The sequence below is a fragment of the Triturus cristatus genome, chromosome 5_2, assembly GCF_964204655.1.
Source record: "Triturus cristatus chromosome 5_2, aTriCri1.1, whole genome shotgun sequence".
NCBI lineage: Eukaryota > Metazoa > Chordata > Amphibia > Caudata > Salamandridae > Triturus > Triturus cristatus.
Window position 1 is genome coordinate 47,649,049 of NC_140588.1, and position 27,877 is coordinate 47,676,925.

The window sequence follows — 27,877 nt, forward strand, 5'->3', positions numbered from 1 at the left end:
TTGTGTAGTGGCGCTTGTGCTCGAGAAAGTATGACACGATCTAACTATACAAACACAATCACTATTAACAAATTGACAGTGAGTTCCTTTCTGTAAGACCAGACTGCTCGAGTTCTACAAATCTGAAGCAAAGATACTGTTGGTTAATGCAATATTCAGAGCTTGCAGATTTATTTGATAAATGTATTAAATGAGAATACCTTGGAACTTTTTCAGGAGCCCTAGGTCACAATGGGGTTTCTGTGCTCAAGTTGTGACAATCTGAGCAGATAACCACTGGTGCCCTGGGGCCTAACCTACTATTGAACCTACACATGAGCACCATGTATTACTCTCTAGCACTAGACCTTAAGGCTCGTGAAGTCAGGCAGGCTTACTGACAGCGGTGGCGTGTGATTAGAGACTCAGAACTCAACAAATAGAGCGTTCAATGAGATCGTTTTATGGAGGTCAATTCCCCCTATAACTTTGATTTTTTTGCAATCGATTATAACCTTTCTGTGCCTAGCCTTCCTAGTGCTGGGAAAGTTGTACAGACTGTGCACTACCCTGACTTTGGCAGATCACCGGTCACTGTCCAAGCCGCACTGCAGCCCATCACCTACCATTACCATTGAGTTGATAAGTTACTGGCTAGTGGATCACAAAAATCATCATTTTTGTATATTCGCTTGTGTCATCTAACAAAAATCATGTACATTATAGGAGAACTTATTTGGGATTTTTTTAACATACAAGTGCTGTATTGGGATGTCCGCTTCTTTTGTACTATCATGTTCATGCCTCTGAACCTGGGTTTCACAGCTCACGCAAACTACCTTAGGGCCAAAGCTGCCATCTTTGGAGCTGTGGAAGCGGGTTCGGGCCTCGGCGTTGACTCAGCATCCAGTGATTCTGGGATAATCACTTAATATCCCGGCGCCCACCAAAAAATGAATTTGTCCTTGTGTAAGGTAACTGGTGCTCATGTAAAGCGCTCCAATACCTTCTGTTCGAGTTTGCGCTATATAAATCTGCCCCAAAAAAAACTGCTGTGTGTTCACGTTTTCAAAACCCCAGTTCCTTACTCCTTATCTGCTCCCTCTGGCTTCAGTTTCTGCCCACACGGATGACAAGTTAAAACTCATCTCCTGGAAAGAAGTTTAAATGCTTAAGTTGCATCTCTACAGAACTAAAGTAGGACTTAGTCACTATATAAAGGCCGTATTTACTGTGACTAATGCGATTACAAGCATAGGGATAAAGCGCATATCAGCACGTTAATAACATTTTTAGATTGACGTTTTAAAACCTATTAGTGCCTCTGCTGCTGAAGCAGAGATGGCCAGGTAACATTTGACATAATGTGTTTGCTTTGGTGCATGTCAGGATTCACACAAGAGGGCAGCACCCTCCAGCTCGAATGGAATGGCCGATTAGGAGGCCACGCACAGGTGAGCAGCCTGGGTCTTAAAACATTACTGTTTAATACAGAACTATTGCGTTTACATTTTGAAATATAGTTTCTTTTAATCAATGTAACTACATGACATATTCATCTGCAATAATGATTACGTTTCCCTTAACGCTAATTTGTTGTTTACTAATCAAGGACAGTTATGGAGGACAATTATCCACTAGTTAATTTCCACATTTTGATTGACAACTGAGCACCCACTGAGCACACGGCTGCCCTTGGTGTGGAAAAACTGCTTATGTCTAAGTAGCCCTTAACCTTTGGCACGTTGCCTTTGACCTCCTTCATTAATTATTGGCAGCGTCTGTCCGCGGCCTGTAATTGTCTACTAATTAAACTTTCACAACCATGCCCCACAATCAGTGGTGAGGGAGCTCTGCTCTGACGGGGCCCCGAGGGCCGGGCGCATTGTTCGGAACAGACAAAAAATGGCGACCTGGGCCGGCAGGTCTCCTTGTCTTTGCGCCAGGAATTGTCAAGTGTTAGAAGTTTCTTGTCAGTGTTTCCTCTTGGCGTGTGCGATTAACGGAAACTGTCTGGCCCTCGCAAGGATGTCAAGACGGCGGTTTTAATCAACCCAAGTATGAAAAAGCAGGCCTTCTCACTGGCGGATTGTCATCACCCCTTCAGCACATGCACAGTTAGTACAGACCAAGAATGTTGCTGGGTGAACTCGCGCGACCTGGCTGGTGGTGGGGATTGGATTGGCTCGGTCCCTCCCATATGCAGATTGTGGGAGGGCGCACTTCATTCGTTTCTCTAGAGACAGTAGTACATGACGGGTCCCAATGTGTCTGTCCACAAATGTACAATAGAATGCACAGAAAACACCTATTGCATTCTGTAAAATCATTGACTCTACAATTCCCCAGAAAATCAATGTACACCTGTAGTACTGAATTACATAAACTGCCCGATTGGTGATAGATTGCACCTTGGAAAGCTTGTCACCATAATACACTTGTGTTAGGTGAAAGGTCACTGGGGCTGGGATAGAGGCAGAGATTGAGCAAAGAAAGCTGAGACCAGTGTACACCCTTTGAGACTGGAAGGGAGCAGAGAAGGCAAAAGGGACTGCAGGGAAATGAAAGTGAAAGGTGAACCATGACATTCTGTAGAAAATTGAAAACCACCAGAGAGGGCATGCGTTCCTGTAGCTCCTGTAGAAATTGAAGGAAGGCAGAGGAGGCCAATACTTTGTATAAAGTAAAAGAGCAGAGGCGGCATCAAATTATGTAGAGATAAAAAGAAAGCAGAGAGGAGAGAGGGAACAATTCATGCCGTAGAACAACATAAACGGTTGGGGTAGCAATAGGGACCTGAAAAGAGCAGATACCACCATAGAGTTCAAATAAGGCAACGGGTAGAGTGCAGAACTGAATGGGAGACAAGGCGTGAGGGGCACAGCACAGAACTAAAAGATAACACGGCTCATTAGTCTTTCTCTTTCACATACATGCAGATTCAAGCAGCATACAGTATACTCACTTTGAACACGCCACAACATTTGCAATAGCTTTCCTGGCATCTACCTTACCTTCCACAAAGACAAGAGATAAGGATTAAGAACTGAGAGGATCTGCATTATGACTATGCAAAAATGTGGCTTTCAACAGCAACGACAGCAGTGCAAAGGTTTTGGAACTAGATAAACGCATATGTTATTTTGTCTGGCCTTTCAGTGTGGTGGATTTCTGTCACCACGGTATGGTAACAACATAGCTGATGTTTGTCTCGTCCACCATAAGTGGTATAGCACATGACCAAATTAGCTCTGTCTACTTCGTCTATTAATATGAATACATTGAATGCGTGTTTATCTTTATATGAGAGTGGTTGGGAGGCATTAGACTGCTTCATTCTTACTATACTGCATTTTTTCTGCCCACTATGCTAAATTGGAGGCTTTTGCAACCATGCCTCAACACGCAATGGCAACGACAAAATAGTATGCCCGCTCTATGAGATAGAGATGCAGTGTCTCGGCTGTTTGTTTGATAGTTCTTTAGACCAATATAGATGTAATGCTATCTTTAGAAGACCTTGTGACTTGACAACGACAAAAAACTTTGAAAATATGTTCAAATAATCTCTGCTGAACTTTTGTTTCTCTTTTATTCATTTTCTCCCAACAGCGTTGGGCCAGATCATGCTGTACGTAGATGGGATGAATGGAGTCATAAATCACAATGAAACTGTACAATGGCTATACACTCTCATTGGCTCAAAGGTAAGTGTTGGGATTTTGATGCTGCTGAATCACACTCTATTCAATTTTATAAACGTTTCGTACATATAATGTTTTTTTAAGTTAAAACATGTATGTATAAATTAGAACGTGGATAATGTTTTGCATTACATGTCTAATGACTGTATGTTAATAGAAGTACAAAAGTTATTTCATAGCTCAAGCTATGCATTTTACTTTTTAGGTCGAGCCTAGGCAGCGCACATGTGGTGTCTTCGATACATGCGGTATTCACTCTTCGAACACACCCAGCACTTTTTCATTGGTTGTTTCCTCTGCCTTTCGAAATTCCTTTGCTGTTACTGGTGAATAGTTTACATTTGTCCCACCCTTTGGCTGTCTTGTCACTCTATGGGCTTTGAACATGACCATCGCTTTTTCATTGGTTGTTTAATTGGATGTTTCCTCTGACTTTTGAAATTCCTTTGCGGTCGTTGGTGAATAGTTTACATTTGTCCCACATTTTGGCTATCTTCTTCCTGCCCTGGAGACTGCCGCTGCTACATTGACCATTTCAGTATCAGTCATATGCTTAGTTTCGGCGCAGACTTTTAAAAAAATCTGTTTAGCCTTGGTTGCAGCTTTGGCTATCATCTGTCTGCAGTCTTCATGTTTCCCATGATCAGCGCACCACGCCACACTTTACCTTTCAGTATGGCGGCCGCGCCTTTCTTTTGTTTTTAATGGCGCGGCTTGCCCACCTCTATTTTTAATTTTGACCCATAAAACAGATTTTTTGAGTCCGTTGTGACTCTGTGATTTAAAATGCAGCGTTTCATCATTGTTGCTGCTGGGAGAGACAGTCATAGAGTCTGTGGTCTGTCAGGGGGGTGTACCTGGGTGTGTGTATGTGCTCTGCTGGGGCTGCGGCACACTTCGGTTCACTCAGTCTTCGGAGCAGAAACAGCGGCAGTACAAGAGGTGGGTTAGTCTTTCCATACACACTTGATGGCGTACTGCACATTCAAAGAAGGGATAGGGTGAAGGTCACCTGAAAGACATTTAAGAGCCTCTGTGGGGGCGTGCATGTCTGTTGTTTCATATAAGAACTGCACATGCTTTATAGTGCTGAGGAATTTAAGAACTTCAGTATTTATTGCACCCATGGGATGGTATCTCCATTTCATTATTAATGCTAAATCAAGTGATGGCACCTTTGTATAGCACCAGGAGCATGGGGAAAATATCGCTCACTTAATGGCAGTATCTGCATTTCAGTATTGGATGTACGTTGGCACCTTTAATGCACTTGGGCCTTTACTAATGTAACATTTATGGGAAGGGGGTAGTCCCTGACAACGATTATAGAAGGCACATTTAAGGCACTGTACCTCTTGTTTACTATATTATGGTGGTAGGCATGTCCATTTAAATAGCAGCACGGTGCGGCTGCGTAGTTCCTACAAAGTCACTCGTGTGTGATTCCATCGCTCAGTTCTGGCTTCACTGCAGATTGCAGTCTGGGAAATGCAGTTCACGTTTTAGGCATGTGAATCTTGGCCTGCAAAGCGCTGATGGATACAATTCCATGACAGGCTGAAGGTGTTGCACATGTGACACTGGACCACTCTGCGGTGCATATACTATGATGACCCTTTTAGTTTACACCTCATCATATCTCTAATGTTTGTTCAATTCCTTATTAAACAAACAGCATAAATGTTGGCAAATCTGTTTCATTCCTTTTTTCACAAGTTACGAATGGATCAGAATTTGTCGGTGCTAAAATGATATTACACACCAGAATCGTTTTATAAAAAGCTGTCATATGTTTATTGCAATAGTTTCTCCATTTGGCCCTAATGGCCGGCAGCAAAATCTGATCACAAAAATCTCCAATGATCTATTGCACAAGATAAAAAAGTGGTGCAGATAAGCCTGACAATGCTACAATCCCTGGCGGCACAGCACCCAGGATAATGTGCTGCATGGCTAAACACTTATAAGGTCCCAAAGGCGAGACCTATTGGCTCTGCCATTTCTTGTTATAAAAGAGGACAGAAATCTACCTGTTTGGCTTCAATTAATTTAATCAGATTTTAGATTGGATCCTGTAATTTCAAATATTAGTACCCCCCTTCCAGGTAGAAATTAAGCCCTAATCTGAAGAACAGCATACTTGTAACATAACAGTGGGTACTGTAAAATAAAATAACATTTAAAAGTAAATGGCTATTTCAATAACCAAAAATATAGATTGAGTATACAGCAAGTACTATTGTGATGTTTCATAAAACAGTTGTTTGTAAGTTTTCAAGAGTGCTAGTGTATTTTATAACTAGTGAAGGTTGGGTTTTGTATGTCGCACCATGCCATGGGTAGCAGATTGTGGGCTTCATTTACATTCAGACAGGTACTCCAAACACAAACGTAACAGATATCCTGTCTGCCTTATTACACGTGCTTTGGATATAATACACCTGCAAAAAGGCATATAGGATATCTGTCATGTTTCTGACAGAGTACCCATCGCCAAACTCTAAATTAGGCCCTTAGTGTGGTCGATATGCGCAATTCCTGAAAGGTAACATACGTACTAGGATACTGAAAGGCATATGGATAATTATTAATGTAACGCTAGTTTTTTAGTCTATTCCAGAAGATGTTCTGAAGAGGTCCCAATCTCAGTGATCCTTTGAGGTACTCTTGACTTACTCCTGAACTTCAGGAATAAGCCAGAAGTAAATCAAGATTACTTCTCACTTACTTTTTGAATTCAGGAGTAAGCCAGGAGTACTACAATTGGAAGTCGTACCTACTCATAGCAAAATCTTTGTGAATTGGGCTTGCAATTCTAGTGATTTGCAGCACCAGCTGTGTTGTGAAATTTAGACTATTGTTACACTTAGCTTTGCTTTTCTGTGGCTTTCTAATTAATGTTAGTAAATAACAATAAGTCTCTGATTATGAGTGAGCTGGTGTATTCCCACCCGTGTGTAAAATCCGGTGAACTCACGGGTCAGAATTATGGGTTGGAAGGTATTTACTGTATCCGATAATTATCGGATGTGTTAAATACCTTAACCTTCATTACATTTCAACAGGCCAAACCTGCTGAAATTTGATGGGGGAAATGTGTACAGTATTTACATACCATGTGGATTTTGGTGTGTTGAATACCAAAATGTGCATGTTATTCCCCCAAAGCTCGCAACAGGTGGTATATATATTGCGTCCGATAAATAACGTACCCCATAGTATAATTATTTATGGCATCCAGTAAATAGCACCTGTACTCGTAATCAGGCCCTTAGTGCCTTACTTGGAGTTTGGCAGATGGGATACTCTGTCAAAACATGGTGAATATCCCGCCCACTGTATTACAAGTGCCATTGGCTATAACATATTTTAGTATGACAGCCTGACATCCACCATGTTTTTGGCAGAGTAGCCCATCCACTAAACTCTTAATAAGGCCCTTAGATTTAATTCACTTTCCCATTTGGTTATATCCATGCCAAAAATGACACAGCCTTCGCAAATTACTACTATCATTATCTTTGTTTAATTATAATTGTGCACAACAATTATGCTGTTGTTTAATTCATTCATTCTGGGGTGGGAGAGGAGATCAAACTCATACTGCCAAAAGAGATTTCTTGCTCTACTGCAGTGCACACAATGTCTATACTCCACAGCAGCATTCATTGATTCTTAGAAAATGCAATGCAGAATTACACTCCTTCCTAAAATCATGAACTGCTGGCACATAGAAGCACTACCGGGAAAGCAGGGCTGTTATTGTTAACATTTCTAGGAAAGCAGCTCCTGCCTTTAGCAAGCTAATGCGCTTTTTTGGCTGTAATCTGCTCACGTATCAATTGACACAAATCTGCAAAATCAGAGCAAAGTGATTTGTAGAATTTTGACTTTTCATTCCACTTCCAATTCAGTGTGTTATACACATTTTTGGAAACACAATTTGAGAGTAAGTAGCATTGCAGAAGCTTTAATATTCAAATGAGCTGGTTGTTAGCAATTCTTATTGAACACATCAGCATGTAATATATTACAACATATGGAATGTGTCGATAAATAACTTGCTGCTCTGAAAAGAGGCTAGTAGGCTGGCCAGCTTCCCATGATCATTTTGAAGGACACTGCACGTGTGTAGACAGCTTGAGTGCATGGAGACTCTTTGTGCATGAGATTACTCTGTCAAATGGTATTTGGTTTCCGAACCCATTAGCATGTCCTGGAGGAAGCCTTGTCCACTCACTAGTTTACACTATGACTAACTCCATAATCAAAATAGAATTAAATACCAGAAACACCGAGGGTAAACAACAGTATAGATCCTGGACACTGCCCAGTAATCACCTACTGCCTCATAACCTAGTAAAACTTGTCGCAGTATACATCTGCTTTTTTCCCATTCTATGAAAATATGGGGATGGGCTTAAATAGACACAATGCAGGTAGCAAGTGCTATGAAAAGTACCTTGACGGCACCCTAACAAGGTGGGCAATTCACTTAGACATGCTCACACCGCTAATCGATTTAACATCCAATTCTGGCTTTATCCCTTTATCTAAATATACCTGGAAATAAACAGTGAATTACAAATCTGGCGCCACAATACAGCAACTTTTGCCCTGGAAGGTAGTCCCTGGCCTTTCCATCGGAATCAGTTGTGGTCTAGTGGGCTAGTTGTAAGCTGCGGAACCAGGTGATGTGGTTTTCAATCTCAACTCATTCTATTTGGCTACATTGTGTGCTCTGGATTTAAGCATTAGAACTTATTCCTCTGTCCTCATATTTTGTCCAAAATTGGGAGTGTTTAGAATTACCCATAAAGTTGTTCATGGTAACCCCCCTCCCCCTAAACTTCATATTACTTTAGGGGAGGGTATATAGAGAGTGCCTACTCTCATGGTCTACTCAAGCAAACAATAAAATGATGGAAGGAGTGTTTGAATTAACCACAGCCACAGGTGATCGCTCGGGGCTGCTTTCTAGTCCGTCTTTTTTCACCCACTGTGACATTCTAGATAGAGACTAGCCACATGGAAGCCGGTCTTGGTCCTGCTCCAATAGGAACAGTGTAACATGAACTGCCAGCCCAGGTTTCCCCCTGGGGGACAATCAACCGTAACCCGGTTTTGGCCTATTTAAGCCATAACTAATTGATGGAGCCTGAGACCTGTGTTACAGTGAGCATGGGACCCACATATGCAGACGCCGGGGATGCCTGGTTTCACCTTGGAGATACCCAGAAAGGGACCATCTCACAGGGATAGCCAGGACGGGTTCCCCAGCGGTCTACAGCGCCGGGACGCCCCGTTGCTGGGGTAGCTGTGCGCTTTACAAGTCTACAACATTTACATTTACATTTACATATGCGCTTATCCATCGTACTTAAGGCATCAGCTGCAAAAAACTGCAAACTGATTAAATTAATGCTTGGTTCCTGTTCAGAGGCGATCTGTCCTGGCAGTTTGTGCTTGACTTTTCCTTTTGAAGCAGGACAGATGCTGATTTACATATAGCTTGTTTCTGACTGAGGTGGCCTGTGGGCGAAGAATGAGGAACTGAATTGTTGTCCGGAATAATTTCAAGTGGCTGAGATTAATTTAAGCACGCTACCCATCACTTTTTTGGTTATCACTCTCAGGATCTGTTCACCAAAATGTAATGTGGTACCAGTTTGGAATAAGGAGCACTATAATCTTGTGTCTCTCTCACTTACCAAATTGTTTGATTTTGGACAAATCATACTGGTTCCGTGCCTCTGTCCCACATTGGGACAATATGTGTGCGCTGTGAATGAGAGTTAATGGAAGAAACAAACACAAGGTCATGTTTCCAGTATAAGTACATGTCCTTGAAGCTAAACCGTGCAGGAGTGTACTGCAACACCTTCTTCCCAAGCCACATATAGGCACCTCTTTCATAGCTCATATAAGTCTGAAAGAGTGAGATGTAGTGTGGAAATATGTAATATTTTACTTAGCATAAGCGACAGCCATTTTGGCTGTGATGTCCATTTAGTTTCCTTCGTAATTCTTCCATCCTCTGCTGCTCGTCTTTTTCACTCTGCTTGTGTTATCTATTTTAGTTGACTTCCTGACTCAGCTAAAGCAATGTATTTGCTGTGGGTTTGTAGCTGTCAGTGCACCTGGTCTCAGATGTTAACTGTCGACCATTTACTACTGCCATAAGCATTTCTGCTCCCCCTCCCACTTTGCTGACCAAGTGGTTAGTCATCTGCCCTTGTTTGCTGATAGCTATTTCTAAAATTGTTCTTTCCATTTCTGTTCACATGCTTACATTGCAGAAAACCGGTATAAAAGGGACATGGTTTGTGAATACAGTGTACTACCTTCTGCAGCACTTGAGAGTGCTGTGTGGACGTGGTCCCAATCATGAGTGATTAATAAACTTGTTATTTATTCCAACTCCAGTGCCGATCTCTATTTTGTTGGTCTTTGGACCCGTGGACAAGAGGGTAACCCTGCACCAGTGTGGCCATTTATAGGCACATTTCCACAGTAGGAACTTTGCCAGAAAGCTCAAGCTGTTCCTTCAGTCAGATAACAGCAACAGGTATTTGCAACACCAATACATCTTGCCTTTTGGACCTATTAGCTTTGCCAATGGTGTTTGGGGGTGGAGGTTTGTGTGGCGGAAAAAACACAAGGGAAGGAGCAACACTGAGCTCAGGGGAATAGGGTGTGCTTTTGAGTGTGAGAGAGCAACATGGAGCACTGGGGAAAAAGGGGAGTTTACAGGGGGCCACACATAAGGGATAGAGCCGCTTGGAGTGCGGGCATGAGGTGTTTACCAGATGAGAGGAAAAGTCACACAAGGGAGAAAGCAGCACAGAGTACTTGGAGGGTCTTTTTTAGGGGGAGAAGCACATGAGGGATAAAGCAACACAGAGTGCAGGAGCAGGGAAGCACATGAGGGATAAAGCAATACAGAGTGCAGAGGAGTTGCGGGGGAGGCACACGAAGGAAAGCAGCAATGAATCTGGGTCAGGAGGTGCTTTGTGGATAGGGAAGCACATGTGCAAGAGAGTAACAAAAAGTTATGGGGTCGAGGGAACTTCAAAGGGAGAGAGCAACATGGAGTGTGTGTGGTATTTTTTGGGGGGAAGAAGCACACTATGGAGAGAGCATCACAAGCAAAGGGTATTCTGTGGCAGGGAGAAGTACAAAAGGAGAGAGCAACATGTAGCACATGGTGTTTTGTGGAGGAAAAGCACAGCAAGGAGAGAGCAACACAGAGCATGGGGGCAGTGAGGAAATACACGAGTGAAAGAGAGCAGCTTGCAGGCGTCTGGCGGGGTAAAAGCACACAAGGGAGAGAGCTGGAAAACAAATGCACTCTCATGGAGTGCTTAAACAAAAAGTAATTAAAAGTTCTCTGGAAGTGAGCAGTGGAAGGCTACATGTCAGTCAAGCAAAACAACATTACACAGGCTAAGTTCCAGGGGAAGAACAGACACAAGATGGGACCAGGGAAGCCATTGAATAATAATTAAGCAAATAAGAGTGATGAGAAAACCAATCAATCATGAGGAGTGGATGGGCTGTAAGCCCACTGTAAGTTCACAATTGGTCTTTTGCAACGAGACGGCTAGCACTGTGTGCGAGGTGAGACCTAAAAAGCAGGTCGTTTGGCATCCCACACCAGCTGAGTGGTGGTAACAGGACAGAGTACCCAAATGCAGGACAAACCTACAAAACAACAGGATGGCTTGCGACCCTAATAGCTGATTGCAAAAACTGTGACATCGGCAGTGCCTTCAATTCAGATTGGTTGGATTCAAATGATGTTGAATACTATTATCATTTAATGAACTATTAATTTAAAGGTTGAATACATTTATATTGAATTTTTGAATTTTCTCTGAGCAAGCGACAAGGAAAAACCACCACCACTCCCCCTCCCCCATGGCATTGATCCACATTGGCAGCACTGTGTCTCTAACAGTATTCATGCCATGGCTTTCCTCCGCCTTATGTCTCATTAAGTCCAAGTTCGTGTCCCTTTGGTTTAACTATTCTATAATAGTCATCGATTTTTGATTGCTCCAAAATTTTCAAAGGTAGTAGTCTCTTTGGGCAGGTAAGTTCCTTAACCCCTTCAGCGCGGCGCGGGTTACCGCGCCGTGCTGAAGGTTCCGTGCGCGGGCGGGGCCATGACGGAGCGGTTCCGTCATGTGCACAGCGCAACCGACGCGCATGACGGAACCGCTCCGTCACTCGCATCGAAGGGGTTAAAGTCCGTCTGGAAGAACTGTAGTAGGGGCCTCCTTTCTCCCCTAGGCGCCATAGATAGTCTTTCCATCCCCAGTGCCACAGTCGGTTCTGCATACTGTCCCCATAGGGTTTACACCGTCTGCTTGGCCGCCTCTTACAATATGGTTGATGTAGTAGAAATACTGAACCTGGGTTGTTTCTGTATGAGGTTTGAGTAAGACTTTTCTGGCCTAGCTGATGTAGTACAGTGGCGTGGGCGTAATGCAAGCAGCTGGATTGTCCGGTGGCCTTTCTGTTTCAGTGTAAGTTTGAGTGCTCTCATACTATTGGCTTTTTGAAGATGAGGCCTCTGTTAAACCTCAAATTGATAGTAGTTTCCCATCAATGCGGTGGTTCCCTTGAGCTGCTTTCCATGACTCTGGAAGTACCATGTTCTTCAATAATATATGTGGCTTTAAAGTTTGAAGCAGAATATTTGAGAAGATCTTGACTAATATGGAGATGAGTCTCCAGAAGGTGAATACAGCTTTCGAGGTCTGGCAACCTTGGATATCTCACTACTTGACACCACTGCAAAGGAGGCGTGTAGATGGGCAGATCCTAAAAGCTTTTATCAGACCTTTGAGGGAGCAGGATTTAGTCTTTTGAGCATTTACGATTTGTTCATTAGAAATGACCTGAATCATTTGTGCAGTTTTTTGTTCGTAAGAAGTAAAGGAAGTACACACTGTAAAAAGTCTTCAGGACTATTGCCTGCCTTCTCAATGTGTTTTTAATATTATTAAGTATTATTTGAAAAATAATAATTCTATCATTTTTAGCATAGAGACGGCATTTAGTTGCGTCCTTACTCATAGCGGATTTACATCGCTGCCCTTTTCAACATGAGGTATCTCTTTTCCAACCCCGTGAGGGTCTTATACAAACATCTGTTTCTTCTTCCAAAACTAAAGTTCCGTTCTTGTTCAGGAAGGACGGAATGTAAAGATTGTATATCAAAATTATATCATGTCCACGTGTTCGTCAGTAGGATGAAAATTATTTTGAGAAAAGATCTCAGATTCATGTTAGGGCAATACACACAGTGATAATTCATGATATGTTCCTTCATTGTTACATTAATATAGCACAAGTGCTGTCATTTTAGACTTCAGCTGAGTTGAGATGGCTAAGGTCAAAACACCTTTTCTCCCATAAGATTTACTACATTTATTGGTTGCATGCCATCCTCTTTTTAGGTCTCGCCTGATCCAGCACATGCGCTGGTCTGGCGAGACATTTTGTGAGGGCTCAAAAAAGTGCTACCACTGTAGCCTAGAGCTACAGTGCATGTGCGCGGGCGCACGTGCCGCACTTTCGCGGCCCCACGGCCGCTTTGATGTTTGATCGCGATCACTTTCACTTTTGCGGCCGCACGGCCGCTTTGATGTTCTCCGTGAGCCTGTTTATTACTACTATGTAGTAATGGTGGCACCCCTGCGCCGCCATTACTACAGAGCAGTAATAAACAGAAACAAGCATTGGCATAGCCAATAGGTCTCGCTTTTGGGACCTTATAAGTATGTAGTTATGCAACTGTTGCATGGCTAAATACTTATAACGTCCCAAAAGCGAGACCTATTGGCTATGCCAATGCTTGTTTACAGTGTTCTCTCGCCGTCTCATGTGTGTATGGCAATTCTGTGCACGTCTATGTAGGTTGCCTTCAGCATCCATGAAGACCAGTCTCTGCATACATGTACTGTGGACACTGCCTTAGTACAAACCCCGTGTTCAGAACATACAGGTATATCACACTGCATTAAAACAATTAATTCAAGTATGTGGTTGTCCTGCTCAAGAAAATAATTCAACCTCATGAATTTCTTCTGGAGGATATTGTTTTTCAGTTGTGTACACTAAAAACAACTTTATTTTGTGCCTTACCTCTATCGCTACCCTGATCACTTTTTCGGGATATCAATGATTTGCTAACACTGCTGTTGTGGTGTTAGGGTAGATGCAAAGCAGCTCATGGCAAATTATTTCTCTCAATGGGCGGTGGCGGCTTAGGAATTCCTTGGTCACTTCCTGTGAGATGAAACTTCCTTGAAACGACTGCTAGGGCACCATCCCGTCAACTCCTTTTATTCTCTGGGTGGCATGGTTCTGTTGGCTTAGCTTCAAAAGTCAGCCCAACTGCCGGCATATTTAATGGACTTGCCACTGTGGTGCCTGCCTAGATTCAGGAATGCAGGGCGGATAGCCAAGAAGACGCACTGGCCATGGGCCGCCATTACCCATGTAGGACAAATATTCAACAGAGAACCCTTTGTGATATTTGCTGAAATTAGAGCAGTTTCTGTCCTGCCTGCTGGGCAGTTTCTAACATACTTGGTCCTCTGCAAAGCAGTACACGTCAGTGGACGAGCCAGAGGCAGATAACACCGTACGCATATTATGAACATAGGAAGTCCATCGCCACAGAATTACAGATATGTACTGGGCGATCGGAGGAGGGCATGCAGTGCCTAGTGGAGTCATGACCTTGAAATGGAGCTTCCAGCAGTGATTGGCTGGCGGCTCTCTGCCTTTTATCCAAGGTCTCCAGGAATGCATGCCTCAAATTGTTGTAATTTCACTATGTGCACTTCATGTACCTCACACCAGCCAGATTGCACTGGCAGTTTGTTAACATACCTCACAGCTGTCCACGATGTGGTGGGGATGAGCCAGATTTTTACAACATGAACTGGGCTTGTAATGCAATCCAGACTTTCTGAAGTGGCGTGTGTGATCTGGTGATGAAACTGACAGATGGGCATCATATTCTAAAACCAAAACATGCCTTTTAGAGTTGATGCCAAGGCCCAAAGCTTATAAACTTAACAGCACATTTTATCGATCTTGCATTGGCCCTCATGAAACAGGTCATCACGGTTTGCTGGAGATCCAAGCCCCTCCCCCCACATGTAGATTGAGGTCTGGAAAGAGGAGCTCCAAAAATGGGCTCAGGCGAAGGACGATGTGCTTAGACGTCTGAGATACAGTGCTGGAACACCCAGTGTGACTGCTTGGTGGGACACCATTCTCCCGGCACTAGCCCCCAAGTCTGATTACTAACCACTATAGGGTGCGATGAGGAACCACCGCAAACACTGGTGCACCGCGGATGCATAACACTTCCTATCCACCCATCCAATTGACTTAATGACAGCTTCCCCTACCATGTTCATCTACTCATATCTATACACAGCACAGGCTCTGGCATATGAGCCCCTTCATATGACAGCACATGTTCCATCTAGGACTGGACATGGGCTCAACTCGGAATATTGTAACCATCCTGCTTGACCAGCCGTTGCCCAGCCCAACTCCCTTGTGCCTTTTCTTAGCCCTTCTGTACAGAGCATTGTTAATAAATGCAAATTAATTGTTGTATACCTTTATGTCTATATGGGAATATACCCAATAAAGGGCAGTTTATTTTGTGCCTTGTTAGAAACCTGCTGTTTTGAAGCCCCCTTTCCTTCCCTTCAGATTTCAGAGTGGATGAGTGATATGGCTTTGGTCCAGAGAACCCAGAGGTAGGTTGAGGCAACCAAGTTAAAACCGTCTGCTGGATGAAGCCTGCGCAGACGTCTAGCGCAGCTTGTCGGGTGATTCATGTTCACATATGCTTCACGGTGCCATTCCGTTTGTTACAGAAACTCTTTTTTACCTGCTGTGTGCTTCACGCTTTAACAACCTACCATGAAATGCATTTATATTTTATGGAAACCTGGAAGACTTACACCATATTTATTCCCTGATGTCTGTTTCAAATGCAGTTTGTTTTCACATGGCAGCATATGGTTGGATTAAATCCCAAAATTAAGCTCCAAATGTTTTTAGGACTCATGAAGCATCTGTGCATTGCACGTGCACATCATGTTGAGTTCAATAATCCAACCGAGGAAACCCAACTTTGCAATAGTGAAGGTAGAGGGAAAGTGTGATAGAGACATCTTAGAGCTATGACTGCAGTAGAGTACACGAGCACCTTCTAGCATAGCAATAACTTTGGAACAAGGGGCGATGAGAAGTGGCGTGTCCAGGATGGGAAGAGGTGTATCAGAAGCACATCCCAAAAACATGGTGTTGGGCTCAGTGATCCACCTTCCCGTAGGAACATTAGAGGGAGAATTTATAGGGGATTGTCCGGTGCCTGTGCAGGCAAAGGGAGGCCAATTGCAGTGTAACATCATTAACAGAGCGGCGGAATAGGAAGAGTTAATGCTCTAACTGGAGATGGCTGGAAACTGGACAAGCTAGATGGGCGCAGATGGTCTCAAGTCAATATCATGTATTTGTATGCCTCCTTAAATGAATAAAACACCTTTGCCTTCTACATGGAGGTTGTCATGGATTGCCCACTCTAGAGGCCAATAAAGAGGGAGGGCAATTTGTAACAGATCAAGCTGAGATAAAATGGTTGCTGCTGTGCTAACCTCTGTATCATATTTCCTTGGGCTGCGAGAGACAAGTAACCTGTAACCTGTACACCACTAGATACGTTCATGATTATCTTGCAGAGAGGAGTGGAACTTGATGATCATTCTGTGTCTGCAAAGAGTTCCCAACTACAGCAAGACATGCCAAGTATCTAAGCTCAGATGTGACTTGCAGATATAGGGACTCGCCTATATAAATGCATCACCATATCACATGCACTACAGAGAAAAAGCAAATTGCCAGGCCCATTGTGCTAGGCCCTATCTACCCAAATTCAGTACCAGTGTATCATTCAGAAAAGATACCAGGAGTGATACACAGATCTATGCATGAATCATTAAGGGATGGATTCATCTTAGCCACTGGCATTTTCCCTGGCACCATTCCATACATTTATTTTTACCTTGTCTTTGACAGTATAGAAGGCTACCAATTATATGCAAATTAACCCTGACTTTAGGGAGCCCAAGGACTGAACAGCAAAAGCAAAACAAGCATTGACAAGGCTAATAGGTCTCACTTTCAGGAGCCAATGGTTTAGCCATGATGTACAGCATCCCGATGCATTCAGCATGGCTAAAAAAAGGCAAAAGCTATTTTTAGGCGCATGCACCAAGCTTGCACATCCCTACAAAATTACACAAGCTCTTCTTTTTCGTTTTGTTTACCGATCCAAGTTGGATCAGTAAATGAAAACAAAAGCAGTGCGAGCAGGTGAGGGATAAGCAACACAGGTGAGAAAAACAGCACAGAGGGGGTGGGTTGGAATCATGGAGGGTGTGGATGGAGAAGTGGCAGGAGGGTGGTGGAAACAGCTTGGGGGTGGATGGAAATAACATGGATGGTGTGGGTGGCAAAAGCAACACAGAGGGCATGGGAGAGAACCAAATGGAGAGAGAGGAACATTGAGCGGCAGAAGCAAATAGGTAAGAGATCACAGTGTGGCGCTGTGGGAGAAGCACATGTGAGAAAGCAACAGAGGAACACGCTTGCAAGGGCAAGGGCTTCAAGGGGCACGGAGAAGCACACACGCAGAGACAGAGCTACAGAAGTGCAGTGGAGAGGCAAAGTACACAAGGGAGATAGATGGAAAAGACATGCACTCTTGTGGAGTACTTACTCAAAAAGTAAAAAATAGCACCTGAAAATTGAGCAATGGAGGGCCACAAGTAATGTGTCTATGCTCCAGGTAAAGTACACATGCACGAAGAGGGAGTAAAACTCACACAAGCTAACTATTAAAAAGAAAGTAAATGAGAGTCACAATGAAGTCAACTAATGGCATGCAATGGGTGGGCTTTAATCCCACTGTAAACTTGCTATAAGTCGCGCAACAGACAGCACTTGTGCTGTCTAGGTGAGACCTCATTAAACAGATTCTTGCTCCTGTCTAAGGAACAATTTCACACTTTACAGATACAGGAGACAAGCAGCTGGGTTGCAGACGACTGCACTGCCTAGACAAGTCACAAAAAGTGGTTGAATATTGCCCGCCTCAGATGGCCAGTTGCCATATGACCATAAATCACAAAATTATAAACAGGGGTTATGAGAGGCAATATATTTAAAAGCTCTGTAGTATGTGCATCAAGTATACAAATAATTAACCCCTTCAGCGCTGCGGGAATTCCCCCGCGGTGCTGAAGGGTTCGAGCGCGGGCGGGGCCATGACGGAACGGTTCCGTCATGAGCACAGCGCAACCGATGCTCATGACGGAACCGTTCCGTCATGGGCATGGAAGGGGTTAATGAGTCCACATCATTGCTTGTATTCTTTTGTTTGTTTTTATTCGTGGTGTGCTTGAGATTCAATACGGCCAACGCGTTTCGCCCAGACATGGGCTTCTTCAGGGCAAGGCAAGTAAACATTGGAGCGCCTCTGGTAGAGTTTACGTCAATGATTGGTGTGGTCTGTGCCGCAACCGGAAGAATATGAGCTAAAAACACCTCTCAGGGGTATGACTGAGGTGATCCAAGATATACAGGGACACTGTGTTCTGCCTCCTATGGGCTGATCTGTGGTAGGGATATCAATATTTGTCTACGAAGTGATGTTCCGTGTATGGTGGGCTTTCAGTGCCAGTCCGTCCTCGTAGGTCGTGGGTGTGGGGGTACACGGAACATCACTTCATAGACAAATATAGATATCCCTACCACAGATCAGCCCATAGGAGGCACGGACCACACCAATCATTGACGTAAACTCTACCAGAGGCGCTCCAATGTTTACTTGCCTTGCCCTGAAGAAGCCCACGTCTGGGCGAAACGCGTTGGCTGTATTGAATCTCAAGCACACCACGAATAAAAACAAATGAAAGAACACAAGCAACAACGTGGACTCATTAATTATTTGTATATTTGATGCACATACTACAGAGCTTTTCAATATATTGCCTCTCATACCCCTGTTTAGAACAATTTCACACCAAAGGCTTCCTCTGGACCAAAAGGGAAAAGATTGAGTTAGCCTTCCTGACTGCAGCATGCCGTCAGCAAATTTGCATGATTACCTGTCCTACTAACTACTGCAATGCCCCTCTTAATACAAGGCAATCATTATAGGTATCACCAGAGTAAACCTTCTATCCTAACCCACTTGACCACACACCAAGCACCTACTCCTCCATCTCCACCAACTGGATGTCATATTTTACGGGCGTGCCAACTTTAAAAGATTTTGCAAATCTTCAGACACAACTCTTATATTGTGGCAAATGAGTTCATTGTGCTAACACTACCATATTAAGAGATGTTAGGTGTGGGGCCAGCTTTTCTCCACACTTGGAGCTTTAAAACAGCCATTGGGAAAGCCAATACATCTAGGTGTAATGTACTATTGCATGCGTCGGTAGCACATCAGAGTGGAGGTGGAAGGATACCAACAGCCTTGACTGATAGTTGAATTCTTCAGTGGGCTGAGCCAAGATGTGATTGACAAAGTCTCATGCCATTGGCTCAAAGAGGCTGGTTGAAAAAACACAATGGTTGAAAGGGACAGATCCAAAGCCTGATGTAAGTATATTGTTAGCAATAGGTCTGTTGTCAGTTGGGATGTCAAACCCAGGCCTAAAAATGTGGCTTTGAGGTTATACCAACCCACTGAGGAGCATTGTCGGATAATTACTTAATGTAATCATATAAGCTTTATTTCGACAAAAATGTCATCAGAGCTATAATTTCAGTAAAAAGCATATTACTATTTGTTAAAAGCTAAGAAAAGAAGTATAACAAGGTGCAGATTTGCAGCATCGTTGGTTTGTATAAATATTACTAGAACACAATGATCAATTACACTCATAATATGATAATACAAATGTCGTATCAGTGAGTTTAAAAAAGTTAAAACTTTAAAAACAAGAGAGCAATTGATATATGCACAGGTCAATTCAAGTTGTTTAGTGCATATCATCATAAATTGCTAAAATAGAATCATATCATTCTTAGTTTTTACAATGAATTATAAGAAGGGACGGAAATTCAAGCCTTTCGATTTTCTTTAGCTAACAATGAAAAGTTTAAAAGTTAAAGTCCCTGTGCATAGTCAATCCAACCACTTGTGTAGTGGGGCTTAATGTAATCTGTTGGATGTTCTTAAATGACGTTCAAGTCTTTTATAAAGCAGCAGACAACATTCTCCAAGTATTCTTTCCTAGTCGAGTGTTCTGTGGAGCTCAAAGGGTTAAGCAGGCATGTGTAATTCTCTGCAATTGGCAAACTTATGCCCGAACAGGGCACCAAACCTTTGAGGCTTGTGGTCTTGCAGTGGGCCTTTCTTCAGCATGGAACGATTTGAAGTGAGCTCATCTGGCAGTAAATGCTGCAATGTAAGTGATCACCACTGAAAACAAAAACTTATATTTTTAAAGCTGTTAAGCTGAAGATCTTCTTGCCCAAGAAAGAGAAACGATACGTGAGCAGGCACGCGGCCATCTTTCCAGGCAGCGTTTTTGCATATTCGCTGAGCTGCTATCAGGTTCTTCAGTCAAATGCTGTTGTTGTTAAGACTTCTCATCTATGGACCACATTGCAGTATTCTCTTCCAGACTTGGCGCTGGTCCCACAGCTGTGGAATCCGGGCAATGTGCCGTGCCATCGCTGCTTCAGGTAGCATGAACAATTTTTTTTTTCCTTATGATTTTATACAAGCTATTTTGAAGCGCAGCCCTGTTCGCGTGCCAAAAGGTAACAAAAAGATGACAGGCACGCTAACAGAGCGTGTCCTTTGACAGCTGCGTTTTTTGGGCCCGGCCCAGGTTTTTTGTACTTTGGTAAAGTGAACCCGTGGAATTTGCAACAAAAATAATAAAGTAATCTAAAATGTATTCCGTCAGACTTTGTTACTAAAATAGTAAAATAGAAAAAGCTGCTATTCATAAGGCACTACCGAGCTCTGATTACCATTTTTATTTTTTTACTTTTACACTGATGCATGGCTTAGCAGGTCATCATTGATCACTGGAGCTGATCCTAGCATGGATCGATGTTAAATCTGTTTCTCTGTCTGGTCACTTGCATGATTCAGAGCCATGCAGGGGCCATATTAGGAACGGAGGACGCGGGCCCCGGCCTGCCTACACATGTGCATCCAGTCACATGCGTCAAACACACTCTGGGTCTGAGTGCACCCGAATTATGAATTGTTAATCATGATTAAGCACAAGGTAGACAATAATCAGTGGCAGATGTCAACCTGGAAAGAAAGGACCATAAGGTGCCTCTGTGTTCAAAAAGTCCTTTGCTGTGTTTTTATTTCACGACTATTTTAATTATAGGGAAAAAGAACCCTACCAACCAAAAAAATGGAGGGAAAAAGGGATGCCTCTCAGTTTTTTAATTACATCATCTCAGCAATGGGGGCAACTTCCACTGAAATGGATCTAGTTGAGGATCGCAGAGACGCAGTCTAAAGACTGATAAATGATCCCACAGCTCAACCAAAGGTGCAGTCCTCCGACGCCCCCACACGGCCAATAGTGGGTGAAGTTGATAACATTGTTAATGTTTCTAGGGCAGTTCTAACATCTAACCACTCACTACATACCAACAATACTGCCAAATCGACTAACCCCTGTACTGTGCATGATCGCTTGGAAGATATCATTATTGCAAGCCCCAGCTCCCCCAGTCCAGCGTTAACAAACCTCCCCCCCTCCAAAAGCAAGCGGGGATGGAAAAGTACAGACGGCTGGCTGTTCGAGAGCAAACGCCAAGGAGCCTATTCCCATCGACGGGGAATGCAAAAGGCCTCATCTTGGCACTCCTCAATCTCGTGTCCCGATGGGAAGGCCTGACCTTAGAGCAGATATATGTGACTGTTGGAAACCTTTTTTCTCAGGCTCGGAGGACTTACTCAAGGAATTTCAATGCAATATCCTTGGACAGATTAAATCTTTGGGTGATAAAGTACAAGCACTAACAGAAATTCAGGATAGAGTTTCTTTGTGTCAAAGTGAGACTCAGACTGTATCAAATATCATGAACACTCTACCCCAATTTGACAATCTGGCAACTTCACTTCCACTGCCTTGTTCATCCGCACCCACAAACAGCATATCTACAGCTAAGATTAATGCTATGTCAGATCAACCAGTGGGACCAGTCAGCCTTCCATTCATAGCACTCAAATGAATTCTCTGCAACATGGTGGCCGTTTGGATCGTCCACGCCTGCCCCCAGAATGCACCCCATATGTAATAGTTCTGAAGGGTTTCTACTTTGGATAAAGGAGACCATGAGGATTGGCTGGGTTTAAAATTCAAAGTAACCCATTGCTGGAAAAATAAAAAGCAGGCTATAGTTAATGATCTCATAATGGTCTGACGGGTAGGCTCTTTAGGCCCTTTAACTGAAGTCACTAAGAGGTGACTGGGCCAGATGTACTAACTTTTTTTGCGGGCCCAAATGGGTTTTAGGATGCAGCATTGCGAAACATATTATCGCAGTGGGGTACGGGGTATGTTCCTACCCATCAGGGATGATTACACCAACTGTGGTTTGTTCTTGGCATGGAGCACATATCCCTCCCCTTGTTGAATCAAGGGACACCGTTTGCCAGATCTCTGGCGTCCATTCCTCACGCACCTAACTTTGAAGTTTGGTGAACTCACTTGCCCCAAATATCTACACCTCCTACGTCTCATTGAGATTTCCCAGGGTTCTACCTGAGAGGGATACAGACACTGTCTATACATTCCTATGAGATTATGTACTCTTTTCATTAAACTGTATGGTCATGGGGGAAGGAGGGGGGGATGGAGATTGTTTGACAGTTTAAAGGATGCCATAGCTATTGGGCCATTGGCCACTGATTGCTTTGTATTCGTAAAACTCAATAAAGAGATTTAAACCATAAAATGAAATTGCAATATGAAACAACCTTGTCTTCCCCTTTAAAGTATGATAAATATATATATATATATTACCTACTGGCGGTCGCCAGTAGGTAGTTATAGTTAGGACCAATTATCCATAGGAAATCCGCAACATTCTATTCCCAATAACTTTTGCGCCGATTAACGAATCTGCGCGAAATTTTCAAAACATTTGGCCAGCTCCAGTACGCTCCTATCCTGAAAGTCTCGGGATGATTCGTGTAGTGGGGGCCGAGAAAAAAGGGGGTCCTAAAACGTGTTTTCCCCATGCAATTACCCATAGGACCTTTAGCCGCAGGTACAGCCCAAACTGCTGAACGGAATTAGACGAAATTTGGCAAAGAGGTAGTCCTCAGTTCAGACTCGTGCCTTTTGGTTAAATGGTGTAAATCCGTTCAGTATATATATATATCCAAAACCGTTTCGACTCTCTAAACCTCCTGACGGCGAGAAGAGAGACACGAACCACTGGGAGGTATGGCAACAATTCTTTTAATCCTCAGAGATTATGCGTTTCGGACACCACTTGTCCTTGATCACATACAGGGAAACGCAGTTTGCCATTTTTTAAAATATGCTTGGCTTTACACCCACGTGATTGTATAGACATGAAAAAAATACTATTCGCGCATAGCTTGCATTTACTTTGAAGTCTGCTTTCTAGTAGTTCACTGACTCGTCTTTCTCATTTCAATTAAAAGCACAAATTCTATACAAGGTAAAACAAAGCTGTATATGTTGCAATGCACAATTTCAGAAGCCTAAAAATCAATATTCAGTATTTACTAAATTCATTAGTAAAATAAGGCACCTCTGATAAATGTTCTAAAAAAGGCGAAACCATGAATTTACATTTGTTAAAATCTTAGCACTGATATACCGCTTGATATAAAGAATCCGCTTGATGTTAAATTCATAAGCGGAAAATGTGTAAAATTGCAGTAAACCAAGTAAGTAAGTGCAATTCTCAAAATAAATCACAATGGTTATTCTATCTACATGAATGCATTTAAATATACCCCTACTTGCTGGCTTAATGATGAATTCATAAACAGAAAGTGTGCAAAATCGCAATTAACCTTGTAAATACATAGAAAGTGTAATTCCCAAGAGAAATCACAGTGATAATTCTATCTGCATGAATGCAATAAATTCTGTCTCTATTTGCTGGCTTATAACTTGTAAATACATAGAAAGTGTAATTCCCAAGAGAAATCACAGTGATAATTCTATCTGCATGAATGCAATAAATTCTGTCTCTATTTGCTGGCTTATAATTGTCACTGAGCGTATCGACAGAGGAAATACAACTACGTCAGCCAAAAAAAGTGTGCAAAAGATCGCAGACTAGTTAAAGTGCTATGTGCTTGTTAAAGTGCTACCTTGGATCATCCTGACTTTATAAAGTGCAAGTGCTAATAATGAAATAAATACAAAATACACGCGTGGTGTGAATAAAAAAGTCATAGTGTGAGCCCTGATGGAATAAGGGCACAGTATGGGAAGTTAATAAAAAAAATGCTGTACACTGTCTTCACTTAGTGGGAGATCCACACATCTAAAGTCATGAGTCATATTTCTAACCTCCCTGTCAAGAGATGTACAGATTTACAGGAAATAGTGTAAGTCTTCTGTGTTGTTCAGCCCATTGGGAGACTTGCTGTCTAACTCAAGGATCATGTTAGATTCTAGTTGTTGCAAAATGTTCTCTCTGTCTCCACCCCTGCAAAGCTTGGGGATGGCAGCCACAACCAAGTAGTATAAACATTTAAGATCAATGTTGTGCTCATTTTGAAAATGTCGCGCAACAGGATATGTAGGATCGTTATTTACAATGGCTCGCAGTATTCTGACATGCACCTGTAGTTCGGTGCTCCCTACATACCTCAAGCCACAGGTGCATGTCAGAACATACACCGCAAACTCTGTTCTGCAGTTAAAGCTGCCTTTGATGGTAATCATATTGGGGCTGAATGGCGTAGAGTCTTGTGTGGTATTCACCCAAAATCTGCAGGACGTGCATCTAAAGAAACCTTGTCTAGGCGATAACTACATTTTGGTAGTTGATACTTCTGAGCTGTTTTTAACAATTTGCGATTGCATAGAAGGACCTTTCCTGTAAGTAATGGTTGGTTGATAAGAGAGTCTCGGAGCTAAAACCCCATCAGTTACCACTATAGGCCAATTACGTTTAATAATTGACCTAATGTTCCTTTCCTGTCTGTTGTATGCTGTAATAAGTCTTGGGCCATCCTCCAGTGGTATAGATACCTCATTCACCTCATATTTGTGCAGTAAGGAATCTCTAGATCTATCCTTTAATTTCTTAACTGCTTCCTGCAAGCTTTTTTTTACTATAACCTCTCTTTCTGAATCTGTTAAGTGCCTCTTGGGTGCACTGGTCTAAGTCCTCTTGAGTGCTGCAGATTCTTTTTAGTCGTAAGAGTTCTCCGAATGGAATATTATTAATTAGACGTTTCGGGTGAGCACAGCTGGCATGGAGTGTGGAATTGCCAGCAGTGACTTTCCTGTGTAGTGTGGTGGCTATTTTGCCATCTTTATCATACACCCTAACATCTAGTTATATATTATATATGTCCTCAGACTATTGGATTCTAAATATTTATATTATCTTTTGAAGTTTTTATCTGATTTCATGTCCTTTGTTGCTAGAGGTGGAAAAGGGGGATGAGATTCTGAACATTTTTGCACCAAAGCTGGTCACTTTATCTCCTCTGGGAAATGTGACCACAAGGAAGAATTCTGTGTTGTGTTTTATGTGTATGCCAGTTTCCTGAAGTAAGGGGTCAGAAATGTACGATGGAATCGTGCAAACCACTTCATTCCATGTAAACAATCTAACCCTTATAATGTTCAGTTTTGGACAAGGGAGCTTTAGAATAGGACTAATACTTTAGAAATCAATGAAATGCACATCACTTTCACTTTGCTGATAGGTGGTTTTGAACAGGTTGGGACTCGGTGGGTGCAATTCTAGTCTAGTTTTCCATTTTCTGTGGCTGTGGCCACAGCCAGTTGGCTCACAAATACATTTACCGTGCCCATACAGCATGATTTATTTTTGAGATGGCATTAAATGTTCCCAAATCTATAGCACAGTTTCACCTTTTATTGTTTCCATTCTTGAGTGCTACCTAGGACAGCTCATTTTTCCATTTTTGATGACAAGGCTGCTGTTATTTTTTCCAGACTAGAAACCTCCTTTCTGGCATCATTTTGCGTGGAACTGTGGGAGCACTCACAGCTGAATTTAATGCTGGGCCTACATTGATGCTTCAGAGTTGATTAAAGATGTATAGCTCATATTGTTTAGATTTTCTCTCTGCGTTCAGTCTTCTTTATTCCTGGCCTTCTTGACAGCAGTTGCATTATAAATGACAAAACATTCTCACAGCTGTGCGCCACAGTTGACTGCAATGGAAATATCATTCATTTATGTCGTTTTAGTTTCAGGCGGGTTGTAATAGCCATTTTTCAGTATTCGTTATCCGACCAATATCTGTCAAGAGTGCCTGATGCTTGTTTTTCATATCTGTGCTATCACCAGAAATAGGTGGTCTGGCATGGCGATGGAGGTGCCCCTATGGATAACTGCGGAGGAGATGCTCGCTGACGCAATAAGGAATGCAGGTGGCGTTGCTTGTCCAAACACTGGCTTCTAATGGGAATAAATGGGCCTGTTGGGTTATTCCCACCTCTACATGGTTCACCCAGTGAGGTGAAACGGTGGCTCTGGTCGGCATTTGCAGTTTTGAGCTGCTATGGGAAGGAAATGCGTTCTTGATACCCAGTGCGGCAGGGGGAATCTGCTTCCCTGGTGAGCAGATCAATGTGAGAGGGTGGAGGGGTGTTGTAGCTCCCATTGGGAGTTAAGGAGCTACTAACATGAAGCAGGTTTCAGTGAAGAGGCTACAAGTCACCTCGAGTCATGTAGAGCTGCCAGTGATGGCTTCCAACTGTACAGACCATTGTGCCCCATAGTTATGACACAGCCCCTACAACATCATTGAGAAGATTCTTACCCCTGATGTGATATTGATGTTATAAACTGTCACAATAGGAAACATACTGGTGTATTTACAAGGGGACTGCACCACCGGAACGCCACTTTTTATGACTTTCCGATGGCGCAGTGCCCTGCACCACATTTACAAAGTGGACTTAAGCCACTTTCTATGGCTTAATGCCGCTTTGTAAATATGGTACCCTTTTGCGCAGTTTTCTGTGTTAAAAAGGCGTGCAATGGTTGTTGCTGTGGGCGTTCCAAAGCAACGCCCATTGCTTTTTGACGCTGCCCCAGATTGACAAGGATGTGTAAATCTGAGGCAGCGTCCAAAACTAACGCTATGTAAAAGCAGGCGTTAGATTGGTGCAACAAGGAGAAGTACTTTTATTTCTCCTCGTTTTTGCTTTTTCTGTGTGTGCTGCATTCTGTTGCATTCTAATGGGTGCCCTATAACCTTATTCTACCGAAAAAGTATCACACCTAACCACGACCTATGTCTAGCACCTGCCTGATCAAAGACACACTGTTCCACCGCCAAGCCTATCAAGTTGTCTCCTCTTCTTCGTTAGAATTGTATATCTCTTCCTTGTTATTTTCTTACCTCGGTAAAATGTGACCACTCTTCCATAGGGCATTAATCAGCATAGCAATTCTGAGCACTAAAAACGTGCTTATCAGCAATTATCTGACTATACATCTTACTAGAAATCCCTGTCAGACACTCACCTATTGCTATGTGCTCTAACATTGATGAAAGCCTTCGTGATGTATCAAAACTGTGTTGTACACTACAAAAGTTTAATAATGAAATATTTTTTAAAGATTGTTTGAGAGTTTTCTGACAGTCACTTTCAGGGTTTCGCCTCTGAATCTTGTTAGTTTCCATTTTGGGATGATCAGATTGCGCTCGGAGGTAGAGTATAGCACTGCTGATGTTTGATCAAACTTGATTAGATCTGATAGGTATCCAGAAATGTTTGTGTTGATGGTTTACCCCTTAAAACAAAGTGCCCAGTTTGTATTTGGTGTTTAATGGTGAAGCAAGATAGCTGTGCCCTGAAGGAGGAAACATTGTAATTTTTCCTGAGTACGAA

At 42.8% G+C, this 27,877-nt stretch overlaps 1 protein-coding gene across 10 annotated transcripts in view; it reads left to right on the top strand.

Annotated features, from left to right (window-relative positions):
- Positions 1 to 27,877, top strand: part of FHOD3 (formin homology 2 domain containing 3) — a 1,229,746-nt gene that overhangs the window by 694,420 nt on the left and 507,449 nt on the right. For all 10 annotated transcript variants that reach the window (XM_085606822.1, XM_085606824.1, XM_085606823.1 and 7 more), the window contains exon 6: positions 3,592 to 3,686. In XM_085606822.1, the coding sequence (XP_085462948.1) occupies positions 3,592 to 3,686 (95 nt within the window). The remainder of the gene's footprint in view (positions 1 to 3,591; positions 3,687 to 27,877) is intronic.